At 48.6% G+C, this 16,571-nt stretch overlaps 1 protein-coding gene across 2 annotated transcripts in view; it reads left to right on the top strand.

Moving 5' to 3' along the window:
• The window catches only part of LOC118787407 (G patch domain-containing protein 2-like), a 30,605-nt gene extending 27,813 nt beyond the window's left edge, over positions 1–2,792 (top strand). Inside the window, exons 10-11 of one of the 2 annotated variants that reach the window (XR_005005371.1) lie at positions 292–493; positions 2,491–2,792. Coding sequence is in view for 1 of the 2 variants with exons in the window: in XM_036542959.1 (XP_036398852.1) it covers positions 292–443 (152 nt within the window). In the remaining variant the exon portion in view is untranslated. Of the gene's footprint in view, positions 1–291; positions 2,282–2,490 lie in introns of those variants that run through there. The other variant, XM_036542959.1, reaches the window with a different exon arrangement.
• Positions 2,793–16,571: the final 13,779 nt, after the last annotated feature.

Here is a 16,571-nt window from a genome sequence, read left to right as displayed (position 1 = left end):
AATATAGTAAGTGGGCTAGAAATAGGGAGTGCTGCGTTACCTTAATACTTGAAACAGGAAATCTGTTTTGGTTGATGACCAAGCTTTCACTGACACCTGTACCTTAAGCAGTCTCATCAGAAGGCCTTGGTCACATGGTCTCCAAGCTTAGACTCTGCAGGTGATGTTACAGAGTGACGGCAGGGAAAAGGAGGAAGAAGGGGCAAGGGTGAGGAGGAGACCAGAGTGGAACTTTCAGCAGCAGGTACAATGTGAGGATCTGAGGGTCTGCTTTGCTTTCTTCCCCCTCAGCGTGCATCCCCTTCCAGGAGGACAGCCTGAGTGAGGCGGCGGAGGGGGCCAGGAGCGAGCCCCAGGCGCTGGCCACGGAGGCCTCAGAGAAGCAGGACTTCATCAAGCCTGGGACCTTCTTCGGCACCCAGAGAGAACAAGAGGAGGACTGAGGGGGTCGGAGGGGCGGGGCGTTCTCTTCTGGGCACCCCAAACCGGAGAGGTGCTACTCTGGGTGGTGGAGATGGGGGTTAAGAGATAGATCCAAATTACTCCTCATAAGAACAGCAAGTATTCAAAATGATTAAAAAAACAACAACAAGAAAAGACACAGGGACTCAAATTTGCTGCTCTTTGTCTGCTCCGCACTGAAACAACCCTTTCCACGCGGCACTTAAAGAAAGGAGAGGAAAAAAAATGTTAATGCAATCAAGCCCTGTTAATCACCTCTCTCTCAGTCATTTCCATGAGCGGCGAGGAGGTTTCAAGGGCTACTAACGAAGTAACCTCGGCTTGGCCGTGCGGCTTGTGGCTTACAGAGGCCACCCCCCCGCCCCCACGCGCCTAAACAATTACGCCCCAGTTTGAGTTTGCTGTGCGTTTTCGTCTGCAGGGACACTAAAACGCCAGGGAGGAGGCACTTGAAAGCTGCATACGTCAAACCAACAGGTACCGCGGCGCGCTAACACACAGATACCAGGCCATCAGAAGGCCGCGCTACCTCCTGCTGGTCGGGTTCAGAGACGCACCTTCCGAAAGTGGGCCCTACAAAGAACAGGCCTCCTATTAGCATGGATTTGAAAATCTACACACAGCACAAAGGCTCTCATTAGCACAACAGAGGGAGTCTGTGTTTTGGTCCCTCCAGGGTAGTCCTTTTTCCTGCGCTCACCTTCTATATTCAAATTTCCCCCCACATTAAAGTGGGCGACAGCGAATCCTCAAAAATGGATTTCCAACATTAAAGCGGCGAGTAATGTTTGTTGGTGTGCGCAGGGCCGAGTGGCGAGCGCTTCCTCTCACCTGCTGGCCTCATTTGTGCCTGTCTTGGCGTATGTTACATAAACCGGAGGGGGGCCAGATTCACCGCGTGATGTGCTCCCCCCGTCATCCTCTCCCATTCAGACGAAGGTAGTCTTTCCTTACAGTCGCACCTCTATACGTCCAGTCTTTGAACTTAGAGGCAATTTGGAGATGCCGTTGTAAAACGAAAGCAGCGATTGCAGCAGGTCAGTATTGTCTGACTGGTGAGCTGGTCCGGGTTTTCGGTGCAATCTGGCTCAATATGTACGCGTAGCTTTAAAATATGGAAATGTACCAATCGAGCATATCTGTGCACTACAGGCGACATTAGAGAGCCGATCAGGAGACTCCGCAGAGGGGCGATGAGATTGGGGGTAATTAAAAGGGATCCCTCACGCGTTTGATGTGCCCCTGTCCCGGCTGTGGGAGCATGCGGAGCGCCCCCCGAAGCACAGGAGGGGGTGGCAGCCTGGGGAGAGTGTGCTCACGCCTCTGAGGGGGAAGGGGACAGGAAGTGGCACACAGATGGATTAAATCAGGGGCTTTTGCATGACCAGAGTAACTGCAGGTTAAGGACAGTGTTATTGCAGAGTGTGTAAGGCCACTGGCAAATCATCCAGTAAAGCCCCCATAGCAGCGCGTTCCAGCATACACACCGGCTGTAGAATGCCTTAACCAGGTTGCCTTGGTTAAAGGCACCTCTTTAAGCAAATGGAAGTGGATGCTACTAGTCCATGCATGGCTGGTGGTCTTCACTGTGGCTCATGAGCTCTCCACCTTCACAGAGCATTTAAGTCCAGCACAAGATCACTGCTGGATCAGTGTCCTCATCATTGCTTTGATGCTTCAGACAAAGGGCAGAGACAGGGGACGTGTCCGTGTTGTCAACCCATGATTGACTGTGCGAGCTCTAGGAGTTGTGCCTCCTGCCGCCCACACTAGTAATTAGCAGTCGCAATGGTGATGACCCCCATCAACCCCCCCCCCCCCCACCCCCCTCACCCCCTCCACACCCAAATATTGTACACAATGGATTTCCAATGGCCAGGAAGTTGGAGAGTGTCACGTGGGAGCAGTCAATTGCCCTGTTACAGTTAAGAAATCCAGCGGGCTGATACCGCTCATATTTCATCCCTGGTAAGGATTACCTGTCAGGCCCGGAGGAGATGTATTGATCTGTTTTCCTTTTTCCGGCAGCAATCACCTGACAAAGGCACCTAGGACGTGCGTGAGTGAGTGATGCTCGCCCTGTCTCCCGCCACGGGGGCCCCCGCTGACCCACTGACAGGGGGAGATAATGTAGTCATAAACTCTGCATGAACTTGGGAGGGGCCCTTCCAGTACCCCACGCCCCCCCCACCGCCCTCTCCGCCTGGCCGAACCCGCCCGCCTCTCGGCCGGAGTGGCATGGGTTGCTCGTTTCGGGTGGATAACGAGATGGAGGCTGAGAGACACCTATGCAAACGCGTGGAGCGCGGGGTATGGTGTGTGAACTCTCCTACTTACAGTTACTCCATTCTAAACGCACAATACTGAATTTCACCCCATCTCCATTGTTGCAAGTAGTGAGTAAAATATACACAGAACATTACATAAGACAGCATTACTATTAAAGGTAATTACAGTCACCATGTCTGTGCCTCAAAGTTGGTTGCAGTCCCCAAGTGCAGTTTTATATTAAGTAATGTATACTTATTGCAGTGTTTCCTTGTGGTGAGGTCAAATTATATCACAAATGTCAATGACTGAATTCATGAAAGACATCTATTTCAGAGGTAGATACTTTATTGTAGGGATTAGGAAATTCTTCATTCTGTCATTTTATTGCTTTTTTAAGTCTATGGAATGACCTCTTATACAGTATTGCAAAATGCATGTTGAAATAATGTTCTTAGTTTTACAGGCAGGATGTTGTTTTACAGACAGGATCCTTGTTGTGAACAGGATGTCGTGTGAATGTTAACATGAAGGTGCTAAAGTGTTAACACATGTAAAGTCTGTAACATGCAAATTCAATGCTCCTTCAGAAGCTTAATGGCAGCTTGAAATGATCATCCATAGTAGTTCTGTAGAGGGTAAACTACAGAACTTTAAAGAAGAAAGTTAAACTCCACAACTAACTATGTTGCACTGAAAGTGGACACGTACATAGTTTCCACAGATAAGTTGAATCCATCCAGTAATGTGTCCTAGATAAGTCATCCTTATGACATTTATATAATAAGTAACTGAAATTAGACTCGGAGAACACTATCTATTGGAACACTCCGCATATGATTTACTTTTCCAGTCAAGGGTGGTCAAAAGCTCCACCCCATATTGATGTATTTCAGAAGACCCAGAGTTCCTCTTGGGTTTCTAGGCAGCTATTCTATATGGTGCGAAAAATGAGCACAATCTTCTCTTGTTTGTTATTGTCTTAATTATAGCTATGGAAGCATGCATAATTGCTGTGGCATTGCAAATGATTCAGTGTTTCCTGCCTTGTTATTCAGTGTTAGATATATAGTATGGTATATGTGTAGATATTACACAGCTATTCATGTTTTAATTCGTATCCTTCAACAATAAAATGTGCTGGAACATCATCTCACCATAAATATGTACTGATCTCATGATAGAATAGAAACTTGACTATGCCATTCATGACATTTCTTCAATGGCAGCCAATTAATTACTGAAAAAACTGAAAAATTGGAATTTTGAGTTGTGACATCAGAGGTAATGAAGCATTAATGTGTGTGTCCTGGATGTACAGTAGGTAACATGTCTTTTCAGCTTCATATGTCCTGAGTGACTACACATTATAATAAGAAAAGACCCACATGTTCTCTTGGGGAAAACTAGACTTCTTTGTGTGATTTACAGATGAACCTCCTATCACACTGCTTTATGTAGGAAGCGTAAACCATTCAATCGAAGGACCAGATCAGTCAGGAAATTTGTCAGCTATTTTCCCGTAAGTATTTTGTGGTGCTATGAACAGTGTTTTTTTTAAACAATTTTGTATTTTTTTTTTCTTCATTTGCTCTAAATGATAAATGATTCCCTGTCCTGAAATGCTGTATGACCAAAGACAGTGAGGGGAATTTATTAGTGTTTAATACTTAAATCCATTTCATATGAATGTAACCAATCCGGAGAGATTCTAATAATATCCAGCTGCCTTTTGCATTTTTCTGTCATTTACACTCTTGCCACTTCCTGGTCTGCATATAACCTTTGTACTATTGTATATGGGGTTTTAGAGATGTTTTTGGCAGCTAAACAGTACACAGTTGTGTACAGCTTGGACAAGCATTTGGATTCTTGAGTCCTAGAAAATAATAAAAGCAACCTACTTTAATTTTGAAAATCAGTGGCCTGAAAATGAGATCTACATGTTTGACAGGAATGAACACACAAATATACTCTGTATTACACAGATCTAGGGAAAGTACACAAACATGACATACTTCTACTTGTCATATAAAGCTGTCTGCATAATGTGTTGGAATATACATCTGTATTTTAGCCAAGGGTTATGTAAAGTAGAAGAAACTAATCAGACTGTACTGTTTTGTTTGGAAAAAATTGATAAAGATCTAATGATCCAGCTTCAATTTTACCAGGTCTCATCTGAGAACCTGAAATATTGATGTCAATAATACTGATATTTCAGCCAGGAATGGTGGAAAGCATCTCTCTCTCACTACACCTCGAGAATGTTCAAGTGTATTATTCTGTTTGTATTGTTCCATTATTGAATACTAAATCCACAAGTGTTGAGGAGGACCCAATTAAGTCTGTTGTATCTTACTTCCTAGGTTGATTGTTTTGTATGTACACTTTACTGATATACTGTATGTCATCTTACCTTTTATCTGGAAGTAATTGAAAAATGTGTAACTCCAATTAAATATTAAAAAAAAAACTCCAAAACAATCGGGGTGCTAAGTGTGTTCTTGCTGTGCGTGTGCTGAGAATGAATGTGTGAGTTCCACATTTGCAGCAGAATGCCGAAAGCACAAAGTGCCCCAGTGGCGTCCGCTCCTGTTCTGTGAGGCAAATAAGGTAAGCGCCGCGGTGCTGAGACAGACAGGTGAGGCGTGCGCTCCGGCTAATGATGTCTCCTGTCCCGCTGCCTGGGCTTGGGGTGAACCTGGGAGGGTGTTTAGCTCTCAGCGTGCTGCAGCTCTCCGCGGTGCCGGGCGGTGCATCGCCGCTGACCTTTTGGGCTCCGTCTGCCTCCTTCGTGTTCCTCTGCGGGGTCCGTGCGGTCCTCGCTGTGCCAGGGAGCTGTCTGTGGGGGGCTGCTTCCATACATGTGTATTTAAGTTCCTGAGAGAGTCCTGAATTCTGAGATGAAAATGCCCTGGTGTCCAGCTGACAGAGGAAAGTGGTTTGTAAAATTTGTGTTGGTTTTAGTCCCTTTGTGTGCTTTGTGGGGTTGTCCTGCACACTTCCATTTAGCTTAGAGACTTCATATTTGGCACTTAGATGAGTCTGGCCATAGAGATCACTACTCATACCATCACTAGTTCTCTGACTCAAAACCCTTGAGCGAAACTGATTCATTTTTCTGTTCCACATACATTTGAATGTGTATGTATCCTAATTCTAATTTAACAATATATACAAGTGTGTAATTGTGCAATGTAACCAAATGGTAAAGATGCAATTTTCCGGTAATATTTGGTTGATTCAGTATATGTATGGCTATTATAAATGCGCGTGGCACAAGCAATCACAGTTTGCAGAATGTGATACATTTGTACGAAAGCCAAAAATCAACCAGACGGAACATCCTAAACCACCGAAATCCTGTGCGCAACTATTAAGGAAAAGTAAATACAGGCGCCGTTCCTAAATTGCTTTGGCTGAGAGAAGACTAACGAGGCTTTGGGAGCTAAATCAATAGGTCCCCCACTGTTAATCTTGTGGTCGGACGGAGAAGGAGTCTGCAGCCACTCTGCTGCGCGTCGAGAACCGAGCAAATCACTCTGCACTCCGGCAGTCAAGAGCTACAAATCGCATCTTCTGCTGTCTGTCTTTCTCTGCTCTCACCCCCCCCCCCCTCCCCAACCCCCTCCTTCCTCTCCACTAGATTGATGGTGAAATGGAAGAAAAATCAATGGCTTCCTCTAGTCAGAAAGAGCAAGCTTTGTCATGTTTAAGAGTTTGATGTGCAGTCACAGAGTCGGCCACAAGGCCGGCAGCCACTACAAATCAGTCACTATCTCCCCCCCATGGCCCTTTGTTTCATGGCTGGCTCCGGGGCAGGGAAATGAGCTTTTTTTTCAGACCGTGATTTACATAAGGTTTGCCTTTGCCTGTCTCCCCGGCCTCCCCTTCTCCTGTTGGCTGCCGTCGCCCGTCTCAGGGAGTGCTGGTGGCACGAGGGCCGGCGCGATGATGGAGTGGGTTCTCTGATTTGGGGCAATCACCGAGCCTATCTGTCCTCTGCCTCCTCTCTCTGTCTGCCGGGCCCGGCGTGGACTGGATGGTTGGAGTTGTGCATGGGGAGGTGACTCTTGGGGGTGGTAGGCAGGCAGTGTGAGGGGTAAGGCTGCAGGCTGGAAGGTGGGATGTCCAGCGCTCATCTGACCATGAGAAGAGCCCAGGCTGGACCTCATATGTTCCTCTGAAGGATGACATGGATCATGGCCTAACTAACCATACAGCCAGCCTACCTCCCATCACTGGCATATGAGGAGAGATGATGAAAAGGGGAGGGAGAGAGCTTCCATCTTTTTTTCCCAGCATGCTTTACTTTGTGAATCTCAAACAGTGTGTTTTAAGGATAGCAGCTGTTACAAATTGTTGAGATTCACTGACCCCTTGATGCATTTAGAAGTATCTGCCTCTGTTTGCTGGGACTTGGTGTCTGCCACTGTGCATGTGTCAAAAACAGCAGTTGGAGAATTGGCATGCACAGGCAATCAGTCTGAGCGCAAACCTCATGCTTTCACATGCAGGGCATTGGTGCAGCTGCAGTTCGGCAGCCAAGGTTAGGGATTCGCACACTGGAAAGATTGTGTCCGGATGTGCTACGGTTGGGATTCTGGACTTTTTATTTATTCTGCATCTCCGGATCGGATTCTGGGAGCCAGCCCCAGGCTGTAATTGTGCCATTTATTGTGCTCTGTGTTTGTGTGGATCAGGGGCCCAGCATCGACGCCTCTCCCCCTGCAGTAGAACAGCGCCATTCCTTCTCATTCCACTGGCATTTTAATCAGAGCGTTATGAGCTTCAGCGGGTGAGGTACGCCGAAAGTTGTGTTTCCTGACAGCCAATAAAAACCTTATAATCTCCGTGATTCAAGCAGCCCATTTTAAAAATACTAACTAGCGCTATCACTCAGGCCACCCTCTTCCTTTTAATGCTCTTTTTTTATTTAATATACAGCCCATGAAAAATGAGAGACTCCGGGCTCGGCGTGTAGATATTTTGTTGCTGATGATGCGAGACGAATTTCCATCACAGCTTTGTTTCCACTAGGTGAGCGGATAATCTTTTACAGCGCAGGGGGAGAGAGCTGGACCCATCAATCTCCCGGGCTTATGGCTGCCGTTCAGTCGTATTACCCAACCAGAACGCACACACACACACACATACACACATACACACGCCGGTGTGTTACGGAACATTCTGATATACCGGCGCACCTTACCACCTAGATGTAAAAACTTGATCTCCGTCTCTCCCCTCCCCAGGTCTCCCTAATTTTTGCATTGCTTTGAAAACATCTTAACCGTGCCTTGACAGGATTGCTTTGATGTGGACTTTTTATCTTTATAACAGACATTTTTTGCTGTTGCCAAATGTTCCATGCTGAAGTTTTTGGCGTGTGCTGGACTCACTGGGGTACTGCTTCAAGCGGCCGCTTGCAGATGAGATAGGCTCTCCCGCTATTCAAGGCCACCAGAGAGACATCCTGCATGCCCCTGCATGGTGGGGGGGCTCTTCTCCCCATTGGCCAGGCCTCCTCTGCACCCCGCCGCCCCCCAGCCTCCCTGCTGCTCCTCTCCCTCTATAGAGATACTGTTGCCCTGATTGATGGTAATGAGAAGTGGCAGAGTCTAAGGAGGGCGGGCGGGGCCTTGCACGACACCACACACCCGGAGCTCCCCTGGAACCTGCGCATGGCTCACCTGCCCCCCCCCCCCCCCAGCCCCCCCGTGTGCTGCTTCAGACCAGCGCGCGTGACAGTGGGACAGACTGCAGTAGCTGTGTACATGTCATTGCCAGTGACAGCAGGGAAATGGAGACTCTTGCAGGGTGCAAACACCTCCTTACCCGAACAAACACAGAGGCGGCTCTACATCCGCCGGAATTAGGCTCTTGTGCTCCGTGACTGACACTGGGTCGTCTCTGAGTTAACAGCACAAGACATTGGGGGACAATAATGTAATCCTATCGGGGAAACCCCTGGCCTTCTCAGCGTTCTCACAATCTGTGTATGAATTTCTGCCCTGTGAGGCTGAGGTCTTAACATGTCATTGCTGATTCTGTTCTCTCTGTAAATGCCGCATGTGTGCTGTACTGGTGGCCTAATCTTAAAGAGGCCCCTGTCCCCCCTCCCTTAAAATCTCTTATATTTCTGAAAAAATCCTCTTCTGCTTCTTTGAGAGTCTAAAGTGTGTATTTCTTCATCCATTTCTATGTGTGTGTGTGTGTGTGTGTGTGTGTGTGTGTGTGTGTGCCTGTGCATGCATGTGTGACTGGGGTGGGGGTGGAAGGGGCGGGGGCAGCAGGGGCCACTCCATTTTCTAATTGATCGGCAAAAGATGCACATGAAGAAGATGTTAAAGCGAAATGAAGTCATAACGGCGAATTGAGACATTTATTAGGTCAGAAGAAAGGCTCTCAGAAACGTTGAGATTGTTTATTGATTTTCCTGTTTTGGCTGGCTGCTCCGGAGTAATCGCTCCCGCCGCTGCCAGGCGGGGGCGGCTTGCCCGCGGTCGTGGCCGGCGGCCCGCTGGGCCAGCACCGCGTCCCAAAATGGAATACCTTAATCACTTCATAAATGGTAACCCTGACATCCCGATTAGCTCCGGTGGATGGCATCCTGCGGGATGCAATACCATCAGAAACGAGGATGTGGGGCTGTCTTTGGCCCTCCTGTAGTCGTGCGCGGAAACCCCTATTACTACATTCCGAAAGCGAAAATGTCTGGTGCCCCCCCCCGACAGCTGAGTGGGGTTCTCTGCCTTCAGGGGACGAGAGCTCCCCGACGGACCGCATTTTTGGGCTTTGATTGGAACAGGTTATGTTTCAATATGAAGCAATTTTGGCCCTCACACAGACTTGTGTAATACCTGACATTGTGTGTGGATATGTTTTGTGTGTGTGTGTATGTATGCATTTTTCGTGTACATTCTGAAACCCAAATGTACTCAGTAAATTGAAATGGGTACAAAAAGTTTGTGGACATTTTACAATTGTGTGAGATTCACATTGTTAATTGTGTGCAATTTGTTAATCACAATTATAGATATGAGAACTCTACTGTACAATACCAAGTGAGTAGACATGGGAATTCTAAAATGCTCAAAGCAAAGAAAGAGTGAATTGAAGTTTATAAACCCAATCTGGATGGAACTGAGATGAGATTTCCCCCTCAGAGGATTTATCAGTGTGACAGCAGTACTGACAATGCTGTATGCATTTGTGTAATTTTCCTGCATTCCTCTACAAACGTATAACTTCAGACCCTCTGTCTCTCACAGGTGTAAATATAAAGCATAATAGAAAATACAAAGCAATTGTTCGGGCCCTGTGCCCTCACCTTTATGTGAGCCTTTTCGCCTATCAGATGTTTAAGATAAATAACTGCCACAAGGGGGGTGTTATGAGATCAGAGAGCCCCCCCACCACCCCCCTCAACCCTTCGATGGATGTGCTGAGAGGCGGCGGTGAGCGTCGGGCAGAGTTCAGGCGCACGTGATATTAATCTGACTGTAGTTTATTAGATGGGGCAGTGAGCTGTAACTGACTGCATTGTCCGCAGATGGACTCAACCCCTGCGCAGGCTCCGGTCAGCCGCCTGACAATACAATCAATAACCACACTCTCATTAATGGAGCCTGTCTGACAGAGCCCCAATCTGCCCGAGGGAAAGGGGGGTGGGGGGAGGGGGGGGCGTGGAGGAGCCGCTCCCAGGCCAGGCTGTTTTTGTAGGAGGCCGTGGTGGGCCTCTCTGCTGGACAGTGTTCCAGAACACTCTCTGTATTGGACTACGGGCAGGTCCGGCATATAAATGGTAATGCCCCACGCTGGACTCCCTCATAAAACATCATAAAAGAGGATTATAAATCCTCCCAATTAGCGCTGTCCATCGGGTTCTTTAATTGGATTGTCGCAAGTCGTTGGGAGATGACCTTGCGTGTGAGAAGCGAGGCAGAGGAAGAGACAGAGATGGAGATTAACGGAGAGAGGACTAGGCTAGCTGTGCCGCGGGGGTTTACGAACAGAGCGGGTGTTGGAAATCCATCGCTTCCATAAGGTCAATTATCTATTATGAGTCTGTTAATCAATTAGCAAAGTCTGCTAAAGAAATACTTATACTGCCAAATGGAAAGAAAAATCCTGATGTATGAATTTTTATAAACTATGATATCTGAGTAGGTCTAAGATAAGTAACTGTGGGGTTTGTGATTGTGTGGTGCTCTGCTGCACAGTAAGGGGTCTGTTTTTCAGTGCAAATACGCTGCAGGGGAGCATCTGTCTCTGTGTGTCTCACAGTCATCCGCTGTAAACATCCTCAGCGTATCGCCTCACCACAGAAGATTATTCGTGTCATCGTTTTCTTGTCTGTAATTACAGAAACAATGCGTTTGATACATGCGAGTATCCCGTTTCAGGCTGGTCTGTGGTTACAGGTGCTCGGGGGCTGAATGAAGCGCGCTCATTCAATATCCCCCCTCCTTCCGCAGACAGCCCTCCGTTGGCCCCATGTTGGCCTCTCTGCCCCCCCCCCACGGGCTCGGTGGCCACGCCTCACCTTTCAGCGCGTTCCTACAGTTCTGCACTGCGCCCACCTGAACATGAGACAGCCACTTCCTCCGAGGGGGCGGCCACTATCTGATGACACACGGGCCGCGTGGGGTGGGGAGGGAGGGCATTTGGGTGTGGGGAAGCGCAAGGGACGGGCCGGTGTCGCCCTCAATGGAGGGCCCTTTCCTCTGCTGGAGACCGGGAGGGGAGGGGGTCGAAAACGAGCCCCTATCCTCGCCCACATCTCTCTTCGTAAAGATTAGCCTGAAGTTGCATTTAAGCGGCCAGTTGTGAGGGAAGCGAGGAGTTTCCTCACCATGTTGAGAGCTGCCGGTAGCTGTCCTCCCTTCTCCCCGGGCCCCAACGGAGATAATTCCATCGTCAGCCTTTGAAACACAGATAAGGGGGTAAAAAGAGGATCGGGGCTTGGACTCTGTCTTTGGAGAGGACAGGTTTCAGGTTTTTTTTTTTTTTTGAAGTGAACACCTGGGGTTGCGGGGGAGAGCCCGAAACTGACGAAATGCTTGACAGACAGAAAGATACTTGTTGTGTATAAGTTCCTGGTGATATTTCATCTGTTGTGCCACGCCCCCCTTCTCATCTGAGAGCGTACCACGATCACAGAGTATTCCACAGAGTCCTTTTACGTTATTGTCATTTAGCAGGTGTTCTTCTCCAGAGGAACCTTAAGTGCCTTGCCGTGGGTACAGCAGCAGTGCCCCAGTGGGGAATCAAGCCAGCAATCTTTTGGTTATGAGCCCTGCTTCTGACCACTATGCTTCTGTGCTAGCCTTTTATTGTGTGAATGTGCCGAGGATGGCCACTTCCTGTCAGAGAAGATCTGGGATGTGATCAGCGGCTGTTGCGTTTGCTGCAGCGGCCGGTTAAGCAGAGTGGATGTGTAAATTCTTACTTAATGATGCATTTGCCATAAAATGCCACCACTTGACTCTGGCCTCCCTTAATGAAAAGCTAAATACAACATGTGTGGGAAGCTTCTCTCCTGATCCTGATCTGCAAGGGTGTTGTTTGGGAGAACGGTGCGCATGAGATATCCAACAGGGGGCATTATCAGTTGTCAAACTGGCTCAGGAGGAAGATGGCTTTCGTATCTTTTTTTTATTGTGCCTCCATCTGCCTGACTTCCCGTACAAATACCACTTCTTCCCGATACGATTCATCCTGCAGGCACACGCCACATTTATAATCTCCCTCCCCTCTCTCCCTGCAGCATTTTATGAATGCAAAAGAATGGGGTTGGGGGGGGATTAATTTGCAATAAATGGCTGACAGAGTGGCCTTTGTTTGGGCGCGGCACGTGGTCCCCTGTACCTGCCAGGTGTTTTGGGCCGTGAAGCCCCCTCTCTGCCCCGGGGCAGGGCGCGTGATGACAGGCCTCGGGCCTCCAATCAAAGGAGTCATTCAGGCCGGGCCACGGGCAGGACAGAGGGCCCACAGTGTCGCCCCCTCGAAACGCGACACCCTCCGACACCGGGTCCGCGCGGCCTGCTCGAGGGCCGCTGACAGGCATCCCCGAAAGTAGATCTGCCGCTCGCGCCTTGCCCCTGCAGTAGTGGGGCTCACGGGAGTGGGGTGGGGGCATGGGGGTCGGCAGATAGCACAGAGAGATTAGGACAGAGCTTCAAACGGGGAACGGATGCACCCCCTCCCAGCAGGTGTGGAGGGGGTGGTTGGTGAGGGGGGAATCCAAATGGTTCCCAGGTTTGTGGGTACTGCGTCTGTGTGTGTGATAGACACTGAACAGACTGTTTCAGGGGCACTCTCCCCAGCACTGTCTCACTGTCTTTCAGGTGCTTGGGTTTCACCAGTCTTTTAGGGTTAGGGCTAGGGGTGGAGTTAGGGTTAGGGTGACTCCTTCATGCTGTGAACTGTTTCATTTTGCCATTAAGGTGAATGCACAGCAAGATCCACCACAAATATAATTCAGCCTTCTGGTTCTCTCCAGTATCTTTTACAGTAATATGGCAGTTAGCCCCAGGCCCCAGTTAGCTAAATGTCTACCCCTTAAAGAAAGTCAGAGACTTCCAGCCAGATCCCTCGTGGAGCAGAGGAAGCAGGTGCAGCAGATTACATGGAGTCTTTGACTTCTGATAGCCTGCACGGATTACTTCAAGTGTAATTTTCAAACCCAAAAACTGCATTAATCCACCCTCCCATGCCAACGTGGGTTCTTTACGCGGTCCTGTCAGGGCGAGGGTGTCTGCTACAGAGGGCTGGCCTCTGGAGGCTGGGGAGCTGTGGGACCGCTGAGATGATCTTATGGCCATTTCATATTAAGTGCCCTGTAGAAACTGTCCCCACTGAGCCGCCTCCTCCCACCACCCTGGGCTGTAGCGTTTCTTGTGGAACACTTTCATCTGAACACTAAGTCCCCACGCGTTACCAAACACACTGAGCAGCCTCTCCTCCCCCTTGCTGATCTGTCTGTCCCTCACGGATCCCGGAGTCACTGCCAAAAGAATGCTGTGTGTTTGTACCCGTGTGGAGTCTGGCCCCCTCGCACGCACAGTTTCACACACCAGACTGTTTATCTCAGTGTGGAGGAGCGGATTACACAACTGATTATATTAAGAAGCTCATTCCCTCCTCTCCTTTTTCGGCAGATAAAATGATAAGCCTTTATAGGCGGCGTTTTAAGGGGAGGCTCTTAAATTAGCAGCGGCTGGGTCAGGACTGGGGTGCAGCAATCATCAAAGTCTGCAAATAAGCCTCACCTGTCCGGCTGTAAAGAACACGCAGGTCGTCAATCACACGCTTGTGAACAGTGGACAGGTTGTTCCGAGCGCTGCCAGCCGAGCCCGCTCAGGGGGTATTTATAGAGAGGGGTAGTCCACAGACAGCAGGAGGCAGAGGGGACCAATCGCGGGACAGAGCACTAATCCTGCCAGCGTGATTCCTCTCGTCGTGCTCTGGAAACGCATGATATAGGGCCGGCCCGGATGCCGCAGTGTCGCTGGGCTGTGGCGGTCAGCTGACACGGCTCTCGTGATTCTGGTTCGGTTCACAGTCTGATTCAGGAGCTTTGTAAGTGATATTGGTTTGTTGTGCTGGGGGCCGGCGAGCGTAACCACAACACTTCCTGTGCATTTTATTTTCTGGCGGAGATTCCAGGTGCTTCTGCTCTCAGCTCTGACACAGCTAATTCACATGATGCGTGTGTACGTGGGCCTACTCTCAGAGGCTGGAAGACGGTTGTTGAGTGTATTGGGCTTTGGAAGTGATCAACACTTCCTTTTTGAGTGTCGTTGCAATTCTCTCAGCTCTCAAATCATTGCACACTTTGTAAAATATTTCAGAAGTGTTACATGAATAATGTATGTCTGGCTCTGTCCACATGTAAAAGTATTTTCATAAATTAAATTCTTGGCCCTAATTCCAGTGTGGCTCTTAACGGCTCAGTCATTTGACCATGTCATCCTGGCACAGAAAAACAAAGCCTTGAATAATAACAATGTTATTTGTGGTGACATCTTAAGTCCTGTTAGCTGGGCTGCTGCGCATTCCAGCGGCGGCAGGAGTCAGGTGTCTGTGCTGCGCTGAACGCTGCACCTGGACCAATAATTCGTCCGAGGGGGCCTGCGAATCCCAGCGCTGCGAGGAATCTGTGCCAGTATGTTCCCGAGCCTGCCATGAGATCCCAGGGTCCCCCTCCCCCACCCCCCCGTGTTCCTGAGCGGCATGCCTCGCCTTTGATCACCTCCATGGCCCTGGATTCCTAATCGAATCACCCCCCCCCAGGCCCCGGCGGCCCCTCTCCCCCTCGTGCTTTCGGCCAGTCCTCTCTGAGCGCCATGGGTCCCTGCATATACAAATCACAGCGGCCGTGTTAGCATAGTTTAGTGAAGATGTCAGCTTTATGAGGGGCCGCGCGGCTCTCTAAGCCTCGTCGCCCGGCCCGAGAGGGGCGCCACGCCTCGCCCACCCCGCGCCGTAAATTACCTGCCGAGGTGCGGTCGCAGGTGTGATGAGATTGTTCCGCGGGGGGTTGGAGAGGAGCGGGGGGAGACAGCTCCATCCCAGGGTGGGGAGCACATAGCTGATTTATCAGGCACTGGAGAAGGAATGATCTGTGCTGTGAAAATTAAGCACTCTTCACTCTCCTGTGTGATCCCAAAACAAACTGAGAGGGGGGCAGCGGCAAAAGCAGCGCTTTCAAGAACAGAGAGGAAAAATGTCTGTTCTAACATGCACCATTGCAGAAAATTAAAGCCAAAAATCTTCCTGGGTAATTTTGAATCAAATGGGTGTAAAACCTCACTGAAAGCCACCATCAGCTCTTTTTGTGGGTTGTTTTGCGTTGGTACACGCAGCAATTAGCAGCTTGTTAACTTAATTGTCTTTTCTGATGACTGGAAGCCCAGTGCTCCTCTTACTTCATAACGCAGATAAATCTGTGGCCCAAGTCCTGACAAAATATCATCTGTCACGCGTCAAGCCAGAAAGTTAACCTGATGGTGGTTAATAACGATGTCGGGGGTGATCAGTGATTTAGGAGCACCGTAGGCTTTGTTTGCCTTCACAAACACCTGATGGTTTAATTAATTAATGACCAACAATTAGTGTCTCCTGCAATGCCAGGTGGGCTCCTTAAAGAGAATTATGAGACATTAAAATCGTAGGAGGAACTCCATTAGAGTTGACCTTTTCTTTTAAATTACTGATATTTGAAATTTAATTCAGAATTCAATGAAAACTTCATTTTTATTCTTATGGCGGGGGCCTTTTGTCTTTGACTCTGAAATGGGGTCTCTTACAGGCTTCAGGTCATTAATTATGATCTTTATAAATTAAATTAAGAAGATGTCAGCAGTTGGTTCTCTTTTTTCCCCTGCAGATTATCAGCCTACCTGGAACATAAGGGCGCTGTGGGAAGAACCCGTCTCCTTCCCCCGGCCCGACCGAAAACAAGCCACAAAGGTTTGTGAACAGCCTGTTACAAATGAACATTTTTTTTTAACCTACCCATAAAATTAAAATATTTTAATTGCATATGCATCCAATAATGGAGCTTTAATATCCTGTATGGTGCATTCAAAAGTGCATTCTCAAGGCCTTTTTCTCCAGGTTCTCAGAAGCCAACAGCAGATGGCAATTATCATCACTCTTCTCCTCTCACCGATGGTACCATGAAAATATTTATGGTCTAATTCAGCCTGTGAGAGCAGGGAGATATATGACAAAGCTGGTTCATGGAACTGAAAATACACATGTCCAGGATATCTTTATTAATGAATTGGTCCCTGGTATAGCTTAGGATGGAACACAATGTAAAATAA

Source organism: Megalops cyprinoides, chromosome 12, assembly GCF_013368585.1.
Source record: "Megalops cyprinoides isolate fMegCyp1 chromosome 12, fMegCyp1.pri, whole genome shotgun sequence".
Classification (NCBI taxonomy): Eukaryota; Metazoa; Chordata; class Actinopteri; order Elopiformes; family Megalopidae; genus Megalops; species Megalops cyprinoides.
The sequence above is the reverse complement of the archived record's forward strand: the minus strand, read 5'-3'. Positions and strand labels throughout refer to the sequence as shown.